The sequence below is a fragment of the Typopeltis vanoorti genome, chromosome 4 (assembly GCF_054136105.1).
Source record: "Typopeltis vanoorti isolate ZY-2024b chromosome 4, IOZ_Tvanoo_1.0, whole genome shotgun sequence".
Taxonomy (NCBI): Eukaryota; Metazoa; Arthropoda; class Arachnida; order Uropygi; family Thelyphonidae; genus Typopeltis; species Typopeltis vanoorti.
In genome coordinates, this window is record NC_143552.1 from 15,878,700 (window position 1) to 15,894,150 (window position 15,451).

At 35.0% G+C, this 15,451-nt stretch overlaps 1 protein-coding gene across 5 annotated transcripts in view; it reads right to left on the reverse strand.

Annotated features, from left to right (window-relative positions):
• Myo61F (unconventional myosin 61F) overlaps positions 1-15,451 on the reverse strand; it is a 744,085-nt gene that overhangs the window by 68,519 nt on the left and 660,115 nt on the right. For all 5 annotated transcript variants that reach the window (XM_090391651.1, XM_090391648.1, XM_090391650.1 and 2 more), the window contains exon 30: positions 383-486. In XM_090391651.1, coding sequence (XP_090247777.1) covers positions 383-486 — 104 coding nt within the window. The remainder of the gene's footprint in view (positions 1-382; positions 487-15,451) is intronic.

The window sequence follows — 15,451 nt, forward strand, 5'->3', positions numbered from 1 at the left end:
TACGGACTAACATCTCGAGAACACTCTGCGAATAGAGACTTCCAACATTGATGCCAACATCGACAAGCTGATCACGGAAAAACATTGCCAAGTTGCCTATTGACATTGTAAAAAATGAATGTTTTCTTCATTAAATTATCTTTTTTTTTTCAAGTATTGATTGTATTTACTTATCATGAACCAGACTCCTACCTATGCTCTTAAAGCTGAGTTTGTTTATTTTTATAGGATTTTATGTAAAATATCAAATGCACAGCATTCCTTATGAATCTGGAAAGCATCTCACAATTCTAAATACTGCAGTATAGTGGTCCATACTGTCTGAAAGGTTGAATACCTCTGATTTAAAACAAAACAAAAACAACAAAAAAAAAAAACTTACCATCCTGATCGTTCCACCGTCACCAAATTTTTATTGCCAGTGGCCATTATTATTTTCACTATAGCTTCCACTAAGTTTTGACCACAATCCAAGATTAAGTCACCCTATTAAAAAAAATGATATATATATATATATATATATATATATATATATATATATAAACACACACACACACACAGTAACCCTCAATTACCCTTAATGGGGAGAAAGCAATTTCCCAGTTGGATAAGTGAAGGTTGGGATAAATGACAGCACAACATTCTGCTATATCAGAAATTGGTTGACACACTAAACCATTCAGGGGTTAGTTAAGTAAAGATTTGTTCACCATTTGAATGTCAAATAACTCAGAGATTACTGTGTGTGTGTAACGTGCATCTCTCAGGTGGTGGATGAAGGAAAGGTTGCTTCAGATAAATAAACTTATTACTGTGGTTATGTGTGTCAATGAGTGTTGGACCATTCTGTGGACCGAGCACATCTGCAATCCTATCACTTCTTGCAGTAACTTCAATCCAAAATCCTAATATGATGGTACCTTATAACGAATTTTATGCTGCATTGTGCAAAATAAAGCTGCATTCAGGCCTTGGGGAAAGTGTCCTGTTTTTGAGAAGTATATCACAGTCTCAATAGAGGTCAGTGTTATTACCAGCAATGAAAAATACAGAAGATACACAGGATTATGTTGAGTATGTTAACAGTCCTAATATGGGCATGGATGTTTGTGATTGGCTTTGGGTGAGAGATGAATTTCATTGGCTGACGAAACTCCTACCCTCTTACTGGATGCCGAAGTGGCTTAAAAAAGTTTCATATTTGGTTTCTAGAGCAGAGTTTCTGGACTATGTAAAAAAGAAATTTTAAAAAAAAATATATATATACAGGTAATTCTCTTTTTACATGGCATTTTTTTTACATTGATTTCGAAATAACAGTTTAGAAAACAAAAGCAATTCTATTTTTGCACAGTATATTTTGATTTAACACAGTTCAAATGGTGCTTATTTTTAAAATTTCTGTTTGAATTCAGTTCTGTTAAAAAGGTATTTCCATTATAATTATCATTTCCTAGAACGGTATATATGTACTTAAACTTGAATTTTGGCCCCCCCCCCCCTTGATGTTTTAAATATCAGGGAATATTCTATGCTACAGAATGTAGACAACTGTGGCGACAACAAAAAAATCAATTTTTGTAATCACGATTCCCCGAAGTTAAGCCGTTATATGATTATCCATTATATTCACTTGTCATTGGTTCCTGGTAGCAGAAGGGTGCTATGCTGATTCCTCGAAGTTAAGTTGCCCTTTCATGAGATGTCTGCCTATATAAAGCTGCTTGGAAGGAGTTAAGCTGTTTGCTAAACAATCATTTCTTGTTTACAATTCGAAATGTTTACACAAATTGTGTTTAGTTCATGAAAGTTCTGTTTGTGCAATAGAGTTATATGGGTATGTATTAAATTTTGAAGAAGGTAAAAACCCTAGTGATGTGGATAGAAGATTGCTCACAAAAAAGGAATACCTTTAGATGGAAATGTCATCAAACAGATTCAGGAAAAGGAGCCAACAAGATCAAACAACAATTGTGATTTTTCTGCAAGTACAGGTTGGCTTACAAAATTTCTCAAAATATACCCGCTTCATAATGTAAAAATAAAAGGAGAAGCTACATCTGCAGATGAGCTGGCAGCTAGGGAATTCCTTTCAAAACTGTCAAAAAATTATTGAAAATGGTGGCTACACTCCTGATCAAGTTTGGAACGCAGATGAGACCAGCCTTTGTTGGAAAAAAATGCCAAGTAGAACTTATGTAGCAAAATCACAAACGTATTGGTGGCTTTAAAAGCAGCTAAGGATTGTATGACTATTATTTCACAGCAGTGCTTCAGGAGATCCTATATTTAAACCATTACTCATTAATCGATCTCTAAGACTGTGGGCAATGAAAGGTGTGGATTTTAACATGTTACCAATTCACTGGAAGACAAACAAAAAAGGTTGGGTTACAAAATAAATTTTTAATAAATGGTTCCAGAATCGATGTTTTGTTCCAGAAGTGAAACGCTATTTGATGGAAAAAAATCTGGACTTTAAAGTTTTATTGATTATAGACAATGCACCTGGCATCCTGTTTTAGAACATCCGAACATAGAATTTTGTTTCCTGCCGCCTAATACAAACTTACTACGTAAGAATATTTCAATACATTTTGGATAAACTAGATAAGGATATAGGTATTATTTCTGGGAAAATTCCCATGTTACTCCTCTTAAAAACTATTATTTTTATGGCTATTTTTGCCTGTTTTCGTTTAGAAGTGTCCCTTATTTTAAAAACATTGGCTTTTTACTCAAGAATTCTTAGGGCATTATAGGTGTATTTTAAAGATAAATATATGCAGACTAATAGAGGAAGAAATTTTGCACATACCTTGTTTGGATATTAGGTTGTCTTCGTTCTGCATATACTTCTGCTGTTAGGCTGTTAAAAGGGAAGGGGGGGGGTTAGGAAACATGGGGAGGGTTGAGGTAAGGTGGGAAATTAATTTGAAAACCCGGTTTTTTTAAAAAATAATATACAGGTAGTCCTCGACTTACGACGCCCAAAAATTATTATTAAAAATTCTCTAATTTAACTTTGCTGCCAGCATATACATACATATATCACATTGCTTTTGTATACGCATCACCGTATTTGACAATTTTAGGAAACAACAAGAAGATAAATATGGTGAGCATACATTTAACTCTAGTAAAAGTTGGTTTTATCGATTCAAAAGCCAATTTTACTTAGATAACATACGAATAACGGCAGAAGCTGCTAGTTCTGATTTTAAAACTGCCGAAATTTTCAAGAAAAATCTGAAAACGATGATAAAAGATGAAGGCTATTTGTTAGAGCAGATTTTTAACGTAGATGAAACTGGACTGTTCTGGAAAAGAATGCCAGAACGAACTTACATTCACAGAGAAGCTACATCGGCGCCTGGTTTTAAGGCATTTAAAGATAGGGTTACGCTTCTTTTTGGAGGAAATGCTGCTGGTTTTAAATTAAAACCATTTCTTGTTTACCGTTCACAAAACCGCAAAGCTTTGAAAAACATTGACAAGAATAAATTGCTGGTTTACTACAGGAGTAATCCTAAGGCTTGGATGACAATTGTTTTATTCGAAGACTAGTTCTTAAATTGTTTTATTCCACAAGTACGAAGTACGTGCCTACTGTCTTGAAAAAAACATCCCTTTTAAAATTCTATTGCTGCTTGACAATGCTCCAGGACATCCTCTTCACATCGGCGATTTGAATGAAAATATAAATGTGATGTATCTACCGCCCAATACAACAGCTGTGATTCAACCTATGGATCAATGTCCGATTGCTACCTTCAAGGCATATTATCTGAAAACTACATTTTCTCAAGCAATAGCAGCAATGGACAATGATGCTACAATATTATGCGATTTTTGGAAAAATTACGATATTAACAAATGTATCCGGAACTTAATGGAAGGAAGTATCGGAACAATATATGCAAGGAAGAGGAATTTGGAAGAAGTTACTACTGCAGGAGACACTCGAAGAGTACAATGAGCTTACTATGTTAGAACATATTGGTAAGAAATTGTTGAAATTGCAATAAAATGATCTAGAAATCAATATTATCGATATAGATGGTGAACTGACTGATCAAGACTTGATTTTCCGAAATGTAAGACTTGTAGCAGAAGAAAGGAATAATGCGGAAGATGAAGAAGAGAAATCATTAAAAAATTTTACTGTAAAAGGATTGGTTGAAATATTTTCTAAACTAAATCAAGGACTTCAGCTACTCGAAAATATGGATCAAGACACCGATCGCTTCGCCAAAGCAAATTCAAGAAGCAGTCAGATATTATCGCGAAATGCATGAAGAAGAAAAGGGGAAAAAAAAACAACAGACAACATTAACCAATTTTCTGATTAAAAAAACTACTCCTGATCACGAGAAATAACCATATCGTCCAAATGAGTTACAGTAACTCACCTGTTTAATTAAAGACATCGTTAATAAGTTTTCTGTTTATGATAACTAAAAAAGGAAACTAGATTTATTAAGGGGGGGGGGAGTAGATATACAGTCCTTAGGGAGGCAGTTGAATGTAAGAATAAATATAATATGCCCGAGCAAATAAGGACAACAAATCAGATTGGGATAGTTAATATAAGGCATCAAGGTAGGGTTGGGGCTAATGGGGGTCTTAAATTCATGTACACTATTGTTAGGAGTATTAGGAACAAGAAGGAAGAGTTTTGGGCCATGGTTGGCACTTCCAGGCCACAGGTTATTGGTATTAGTGAAACATGGCTGACTGTAGATGATATAGCTAGTGGGATTGAATGTGATGGGTATAGTGTGTTCAGGAATGACAGGGAGAATAAAATGGGGGGGAGGAGTATTGTTAATGATAGCTGATGAGCTGCAGCCAAGGAGAATAGAAGTTGAATTGCAGGATAGAGAAAAGAGCACATTTGAGGCCATTTGGTGTGAGATTGTGGCTAGCAGAATTAAATATACAATTGGGTGCTGCTATAGACCAGGTGATGGAAAATATGGTGGTGACAGTATGCACAGCAAATAGAAGAAATGAGTGGAAGGAGGGTGATTATTATGGGAGATTTCAACTATGGTTGCATTGATTGGAGTGGGGAGAGGACACACGAGAGGAAGGAATTGGATTTTATGCGCTTATTAAGGGATAACTATCTGCGACAGCATGTAATGGAAAATACTAGGGGTCAGAGAGTGCTTGACCTAGTAATTACATCTGAGGATTTGGCTGTAACAAATATGACCACATTGCCACCAATCGGTGAGAGTGATCATAGGGTCTTGACTTGGGAGGTGGCTAAAGGTGTAGAATTTTCAATTAAGACAGGGTACATGTGGAATTATTGGGCTGGAAAGTATGACGAGCTCAGGAGTTTGATTGGTTCAGTGCCATGGCAGGTACAACTGCAAGGACTAGAAGTCGAAAAAAAAAAACTATGGAGGGAATGTAAGGAGAAAGGTGACCGGCAGGCACACGAACGGTATAAAGCGCAGGCCAGAAGGGTAACAAGTGTGGTAAGAAAAGCAAAAAAGGATTACGAAAGAACATTGGCCATGCAGGTTAAAGAGAATCCTAAACAGTTTTTTAGATATGTAGCAAGTAAAAGGAAAAATGTATATGGCAGAATGATTTTAAAGAATGCTGATGGTAGGGAGGTAACTGAATCAGTTGATACAGTTGAGTTACTGAGTGAGCACTTTGCAAGAATATATCATCCAGGTGGTGACATTGCAGAAATGAATGTACCAGTAGATTATACGGGAATTGTGGTGAATGAAGTGGAAGTGAATAGTCTATTGCATAACATCAATGTCAATACATCTGTGGGATTGGATGGTATACCAGCTCGTGTTGTACGAGAAGCAGCTAAACAATTGTCAGTACCCTTGACCATTTTGTTCAATTTGAGTCTCGGGTCTGGGTTAGTCCCGAGGGGATGGAAAGAGGGGAAAATAGTTCCACTGCATAAAGGTGGTTCCAAGACTGCTGTTGTAAATTATCGACCGATTAGCATATCAGGAATCATTGTCAAGGTCTTAGAGAAATTAGTCAAGAAAAGAATACAGGATTGGATAGATGAAAATGGGATATTGTATGGGGAACAACATGGTTTTGTGAAGGGCAGATCATGCCTCAGCAACTTGCTCACGTTTTATAACACAGTGAAGGCTGAACTGGATAGGGGTAATGGGTTTACAGTAATACTACTGGACCTTGCCAAGGCTTTTGATAGGATACCACATAGAACCCTAATCAGTAAACTGGAGCAGATGGGGATAGATATAGGGTTGGTGAGATGGATAGGAGGGTGATTGAAGGAGAGATACCAGAGAGTGGTTTATTCAGGAGTGGAGTCTAAAAGACTGCTTGTGACTAGTGGAGTGCCACAGGGCTCTGTTCTTGGACCACTGCTTTTCAATTTGTTCATCAATAATATAGGAAAGGATTTGAGAGAAAGTGTTCACTTGTTTGCTGATGATGCAAAGTTGGGTAGAGCAATTATGAGTGCACAGGATGTCAAAATTTTACAGGATGATTTGGATAGTTTGGAGGACTGGGCTAGGAAAAATGGATGTCAGTTTGGTGTGCCAAAGTGTAGGGTTATGCACTTTGGGGTGAAAAGAATAGCAGCAGTGTATCGCATTGGTGGAGCCGTACTCGAGGAGATTGATGAGGCCAGAGATTTGGGAGTGTTGGTGGATAGGGAATTGAGGTTTAGGGGGCACATTGCAAAAGTGACTAAAACAGCTCACCAAATCACTTGGCTTCTGAGAAATACTTTAACATGCAGAGACAAACAAGTTGTTGTTCCTGTGTATCGAGCCTTGATGGGATCCCATCTGGACTACTGTGCCCAGTTATGAGCACCAGGGTTTCTTCGTGATGGGGAGGAGGGGTGGAGAGGATCCAGAGACGAGTGACCAAGATGATAGCAGGTCTGTGGAATGAACCTTATGAGAATAGGTTGAAGATTTGTGGGTTGCAGAAATTGGTCGATATTCGAAGGAGGGGGTGATATGATTGAGACATTCAAATTACTGAAAGGTTTCTATAAGATTGATCCAGAAGATATTTTTGAAAATATGACTGGTGGTGGGAGGACTAGGGACCATGAATGGAAGCTGGGCAAGAGCGTGGTGTTAGAGCTAGGTTTTTTATGTGGAGAGTAGTGAATGAGTGGAATAAGCTTCCAGAGTCTGTTGTGGGTGCTACAACAGTGAATGAGTTCAAGGCAAGGTATGATAGATACTGTGTGAATGTTGAATAGTTGTTCTTGACATGATGTTAGGGCCTCCCTCAATGAGTCTGTCGACTCCTTGGAGTTGCCCGGAACAATAATAATAATAACTAATATTTAAAGGAATTTCAAAAATGCACCATTTTTGATATGTGTTTATGTATTTATATGTATATGTGCTAATAAATAATTTATAAATGTTTATGTAAGTTTATATATTTTTAACCGTTTAAAGATAAACAGAAACCTAATTTATGAAAATATAACCGAAATCAAACAAATCAAGAATTTAAAAAAAGTCCTCGACTTATGACGGAGATGTTGGAATGGAACTCCGTCGTAAGTCGAGGCCTGTAAAAAACCAGGTTTATATTTAAAATAGCTTGGTATCTTTAACATTATTATACCCAAGGTAAAAAACATTCCACATATATATACATATATATATACATATACATACATACATAATATATAAAATTACTTGGTAACCCTAATATACAGTATCCCCAAGTTAAAAAATTAATTACATATACATACATATATATATATATATATATATATATATACATTACTATTATTATGGGCAACTCCAGGGAGTCCTTAGACTCATCGAGGGAGGCCCTAAACATCATGTCCAGACAAATGTATGACATTCTCACAGTATCTATCATACCTTGCCTTGAACTCACTCACCATCATAGCACCCACAACAGACTCTGGCAGCTTATTCCACTCATTTACCTCTTTAAAAGTAAAGAACCCAGCTCTAATACCCCTGCTAACCACACTCTTATCCAGCTTCCATAGGTGTCCCCCTAGTTCTCTCACCACCAGTCCTGATCTCAAATATATCCAATCATATCTCCCCTTTTCTGCCTATCAACTAATTTCTGCAACCCACAAATCTTCAACCTGTTCTCATATGGTTCATTCCATAGACCTGCTATCATCTTAGTCACTCACCTCTGGATCCTCTCTACCTCCTCCCCATCAAGAAGGAATCTAGGTGACCCAATCTGGGCACAGTAATCGAGATGAGGTCTTATCAAGGCTTGGTAAAGAGGTAGAATAATTTGCTTGTCTCTGCTCGTTAAGGTATTTTTCAACAACCAAGTGAGTTGATTAGCTGATTTAGCTACTTTTGCAATGTGCCCCCAAAACTTCGTATCCCTATCCACCAACACTCCCAAGTCCCTGGCCTCATCAATCTCCTGGAGTACAGTTCCATCAATGTGGTATACTGCTGCTAATCTTTTCACCCCAAAATGCATAACCTTACACATTTTGTCACATTAAACTGACATCCATTCTCCTTAGCCCAGAACTCCAATCTATCCAAGTCATCCTGCAAGATTTTGACATCTTCTGCATTCACTATTGCCCTACCCAACTTTGCATCATCAATGAACAAATTAAACAGCAGTGGTCTAAGAACAGAACCCTGCAGCACACCACTAGTCACAGGCCATCTTTTGGACTCTACTCCTGAATGAACTACTCTTTGATATCTCTCTATCAACCACCCACCTATCCATCTCACCAACCCTATATGTATTCCCATAGGTTGTAGTTTACGGATTAGAATTCCATGTGGAATCCTGTCAAATGCCTTAGCCAGGTTCAGCAGTATCACTGTAAACCCATTACCCTTATCCAGTTCAGCCGTCACTGTGTTATAAAACGTGAGCAAGTTACTGAGGGATGATCTACACTTCAATAAGCCATGCTGTCCTCCATACAGTATCTCATATTCATCAATCGATTCCTGTATTTTTCCCTTGACTACTTTTTCCAAGACAGTGACAACGACTCCTGATATGCTGACGGTCGGTAATTTCCAGCCGTAGGCTTGGATCCTCCTTTAGGCAGTGGAACTATTTTCCCCTCTTTCCACACCTTTGGGACTAAACCAGACCCGAGACTCAGATTAAACAACATAGTCAAGGCAGTGATAATTCTTTAGCTGCTTCACGCAAGACCTGTGCTGGAATACCATCCAATCCCAAAGATGTATTCACATTAAGGTTCTGTAATAGACTATTCACCTCCACTTCATTCATCACAATTCCCATATAAACTAATGGTTCATTAGTTTATACGGGAATTGTGATATATATGTACATACATACACACACACACACAAACAAACATATATATACACACACACACATACACATACATATATATACACACATACACATATATACATACACACGCATATATACAGGGTGTTCGGGATAAATTTGACAGTTTCGTAAGGAAAAAGAAAATCTTCTTTGTATCTATTAAATTTAATGAATTGACAAAAAAACATTACAGGCAGAGTTAATTACAATACTATAAACAAGATTTACTCAAAATAACCACCATTAGCATCGATCACAGCTTCAATTCTGCTTCGGAACCTCGAACAAGCTGATGCTACAGTCTCCCTGGGAAGGGCCGCAAAAACTGTTTTAATTTTATCCATTAACTCGGCTTTTGTATTACTGGAAGTGCGATTGGTGTCTTTTTCAACTGCGCCCCATACAAAATAATCCATGGGGTTAAGGTCTGGGGAGTTTGGAGGCCAAACATTTGGACTGGTGAAGTCGTAGAAATTTTCAGACAACCATGTTTGACTTTTCCCAGAGGTGTGGCAAGGGGCCGAATCCTGCTGCCATACATACGGCCTACCATTGGCTACCCTTGTTATCCAGGGCATGACTACAGTTAGCAACTCCACGAACAAAGCCCGAATTCCAATGCCAGGGTTCTTCAACACCTGTTCCTGCAGATTTGCGAGGAATTCTGCTGTACGAACGCAATCAGATCGTCTGCTAGGGATCTTTCTTCTTGCTACATCCTCGTAGTCACCATTGCAAGTTTCTAGTTCATGCCTGATTGTTTTTACTGTATTCAGGGAGCATTGGGCAGCAGTCGTAATATCCTTATTTTGATGGCGGGCACGAATCATCATGATACAAGTTATTCTCTTCCATGATTCAGGTGGGTTCCAGCTATCCATCCTTTCTGACATCTTGTATATGAATGAAGAAGGGTCCAAACTTTTAAATGAAGAGAAGTGTGTGTTAATACATGTAACTTACGGAAAAATATAATTAATTATAAATATGTCAAATTTATCCCGAACACCCTGTATATACATACACACAGATATATATATATATACATACACATACATATATATATACATACACATACATATATATATACATACACATACATATATACACATACATATATATACATACATATATATATATATACATACATATATACACATACATATATATATATACGCATACATATACATACACATACATATATATATACATACACATACATATATATATACATACACATACATATATATATACATACACATACATATATATATATACATACACATACATATATACATACATACACATACACATATATATATACATACACATACATATATACATACATACACATACACATATATATATACATACACATACATATATACATACATACACATACACATATATATATATACACATACATATATATATATATACACATACATATATATATATATACACATACATATATATATATATATATATACACATACATATATATATATATACACATACATATATATATATATACACAGGTATATATATATATACATACACAGGTATATATATATACACATACATATATATATATACACATACATATATATATATATACATACACATACATATATATATACATACACATACATATATATATACATACACATACATATATATATATACATACACATACATATATATACATACATACACATACATATATATACACATACACATACATATATATATATATACATACACATACATATATATATATATACATACACATACATATATATATACATACACAGATATATATATATACATACACATATATATATATATATACATACACATATATATATATATACATACACATACATATATATATACATACACATACATATATATATACATACACAGATATATATATATACATACACATACATATATATATACATACACATACATATATATATACACAGATATATATATATACATACACATACATACATACATATATATATATACACAGATATATATATATACATACACATACATACATATATATATATACACAGATATATATATATACATACACATACATACATATATATATATACACAGATATATATATATATATATACATACACATACATACATATATATATATACACAGATATATATATATATATACATACACATACATATATATATATACACAGATATATATATATATACATACACATACATACATATATATATATATATACACAGATATATATATATACATACACATACATATGTGGTGATCAGCTTTTACTCGGTCGTTGTACATTAGAAAAAAAATAAATAAAATAAAATAAAAAAAAATAAAAATATTATATTTAAAAAATATAATATCAGGACCTTCTTCACCACACTTCCTAAAATCTGTTCTCTAATCAGCCATTCAAAACCTACTCATCACAACCTTAAGTACCTTGGAGTATATAAATTGTGGTGCGATTGCAATATCCCATACTTTGGATAAACAAACGAATCTATAGAACAACGTATAGAAGAGCATAAGAGAGATATCTCTTACAAAAGATCTCATGCAACTGCATTATCTAGTCATGTTCTTTTTTCAAATAATCCTAATGATGACCAACAAAGCCACTCCGTTTGCTGGAATAGATCAGAAAATATTTTTCGCTGGGATGATGAGTTTGAGAGGAAAATTGTAGAATCAAGGGAAATCCTGCTGAACCCGGTCCACTTAAACAACAATTTAAGTTATAACATCCCAGATAGCCATGCTGCAGTTGTTCAATATTGGTGTTCACGTGAACCTGCACACACAATTGCAATAAACAATGGCACGCCAGTTGGCACAACTTGAAAAAATACAACGTTTTTATGTATTAGATTTATATTGAGATGTTCGAGGAAAGCTATTAGGGATTCATGTCCATGGCTCCAAACAATGAAGACATCATCCACATAACGTTTCCAAACTTTCATCAACTGTAATATCAAGGATATTACAGTTGATGAAAATGACATCATGGATAGCTTGGACATAACTTCTTTGTTCACTAATGTCCCAACAGATGAAGTCCTAACATTACTCAAGGACAAGTTTTCCAAAAAAATGTTAGTCTTGTTTACACATTGCATCAGGTCCGGTTACTTCAAATTTCAAGATAATATATACAAACAAAATCATGGACTGGCTATGGGTAATCCTTTATCTCCGGTTCTTGCAAATATTTACTTAGAAGATTTTGAAACCAAGGCTATCTCTTCCTTTATTTTAACACCTAAAGTTTGGAAACGTTATGTGGATGATGTCTTCATTGTTTGGAGCCATGGACATGAATCCCTTATGGCTTTCCTCGAACATCTCAATAGCCGACATCAAAGTATTAAGTTTACTGTTGAGCTTGAAACGGATAATTCCTTGCCTTTTATGGATGTCAAACTGACTCGCTCTTCTGGTAAACTAAAAATATCGATATATAGAAAACACACACATACCAACAGATATCTGCACAGTCAGTCCCATCATTTCCCTCCTCATAAGCTTGGAATAATTTCCACCTTGGGACATAGAGCCCGTTCTCTTCTTGATGATCCAAATGAACTGCTTACAGAAATAAACCATCTGAAAACTTCTTTCGAAGTTAATGGATATTATAAGAAAATCATTAACAAATTCCTTCTTAATCCTCCTAGACATCACCTCAGAAGAAACAAATAGATTCAAAAGCAATATATCTATTCCTTACATAAGTACTGTTTCACATAAATTAGCAAAAGTTCTAAAAAAATACAATATCAGAACCTTGTTCACTCCACTTCCAAAGATCCGTTCCTTAATTAGCCACCCAAAACCTTGTCATCAACTCAAATACCCTGGCATATATAAAATATTATGTGACTGCGATATTCCTTATTTCAGGCAGACAGACAAATCTGTCAAAATGCGTATGGAAGAACACATGAGAGATATTACTTACAAGAGACAGCGAGCAAGTGCATTATCAGGTCATATCCTTTTCTCGGCTAATCCTAATGATGATAACCAAAGTCACAAAATCTGCTGGGAAAAATCTACAAACATCTTCCGTTGCAGTGACGAAATAGAGAGAAAAATTGTGGAACCGAGAGAAATCATCTTCAATCCTGTTCATCTAAATAACAACTTAAGCTACAACCTCCCAGACAGTCATTCAGCTGTAATCATGTACTGGCATTCACGTGATGCAGCAAGCACGCACTCTCCCAACAATGCAACAAATGAAAGAACAGCTTCGTTCTTTCATTCAACGTTCCCAACAACGTTGTCATGCTAATTATGTATAAAGACTGTCTATGTTGTTCATAGTCTTTTAACCCTCAATGTTTAGTGTTTTTTCTTTTATAATGTCACCTGAAGAAGGCTGTTACAGGCCGAAACTAGTAGTGTGTTTATATTAAAACCTTTTTAATTAAATCTCGGTTCTAGTCATTCAATTTTTTCATAAAACTATGTATGTATGTATATATGTATAGATATATATGTATGTATATATATGTATGTTAGGATAACCAAGTAATTTTATAAACTTGGTTATTTTAAAAAATTTATTACATATATGTATGTATATATATATGTATGTCATGATATATAGATATATGTATCTATATATATATATATATATATAGATATATGTATATAGTGACCCCACACATTATGCGTGGGGTCACTACCTCATCTCACTAAGAGATGTATTGAACTATACATCTCTTAGTGAGATGTGCTTTACATTATGGAAAATACTAAGAATAGTGATCAGAGCTTTAACCACCTTTATAATGAGTTGCCCTGGTGTTGCACCACCTTTAGACTTGAACTACGTTCAGGCGCAAACTTAACTGTTTGCTTACTTGGGATTAGGAGTAAAATAACCAAGTTTATAAAATTACTTGGTAACCCTAATATACATACATATATATATATACATGTGATCATAGGCTTCTACTCGGTTGTTGTGATACATTTTTAAATATAGATTTAATGACTTAAAAAACCGAGATAACTTATAAAGATTTTAATGAGAAAAATACAACTAGTTTCGGCTTATAACAGCCTTCAGGTATTCATAACGGAAGAGAATAGTAATAAACATTGAAGTATCTAAAAAACTGGAAACGTATTTTTTCAAGTTGTTCTAACAGGCATGCCATTGTTTATTGTAAGTGTGCATGCAGGCTCACGTGAACGCCAATATTGAATAACTGCAGCATGGCTATCTGGGATGTTATAACTCAAATTGTTGTTTAAATGGACAGGATTCAGCAGGATTTCCCTTGATTCTACAAGTTTTCATTCAAACTCATCATCACAGCATAAAATATTTTCTGATCTATCCCAGCAAACGGAGTGGCTTTGTTGATCATCATTAGGTTTGTTTGAAAAAAGAACATGACTGGATAATGCAGTTGCATGTGATCTTTTGTAAGAGATGTCTCTCTTATGCTCTTCTATACATTGCTCAATAGATTCGTTAGTTTGTCCAAAATAAGGGATATTGCAATCGCACCATAATTTATATACACCTGGATATTTTAGATTGTGATGAGTAGGCTTTGGATGGCTGATTAGAGAACGGATTTTAAAAAGTGTGGTGAAGAACGTCCTGATGTTGTATTTTTTAAAGACTTTAGCTAATTTGTTAGAGACTGTGCTAATGTATGGGATGGAGATGCTACCTTTAAAATTAATAGTTTTTGTTGTGCACTGCTTAGGAGGATCCAGAAGAAATTTCTTAATCGTTTTGTCAGAGTATCCATTTTGTTTAAAGATAAGAGAGAGGTGATTTATTTCTTTTTGTAGTTCATCTGGTTCATTCAAGAGAGCATGCTCTGTGTCCTAAGGTAGATATAGTTCCAAGTTTTTGTGGTGGAAAATGATGAAAAAGATTATGCAGATATCTATTGGTATGAGTAGGTTTTCTGTATATAGAGATTTTTAAACTTTCAGAGCATCGTGTAAGCATGACATCCAGGAAAGGTAAGGAGTTATTATTTTCTAGATCAGCAGTAAATTTTATATTAGGATGTTAGATGTTAAGATGAT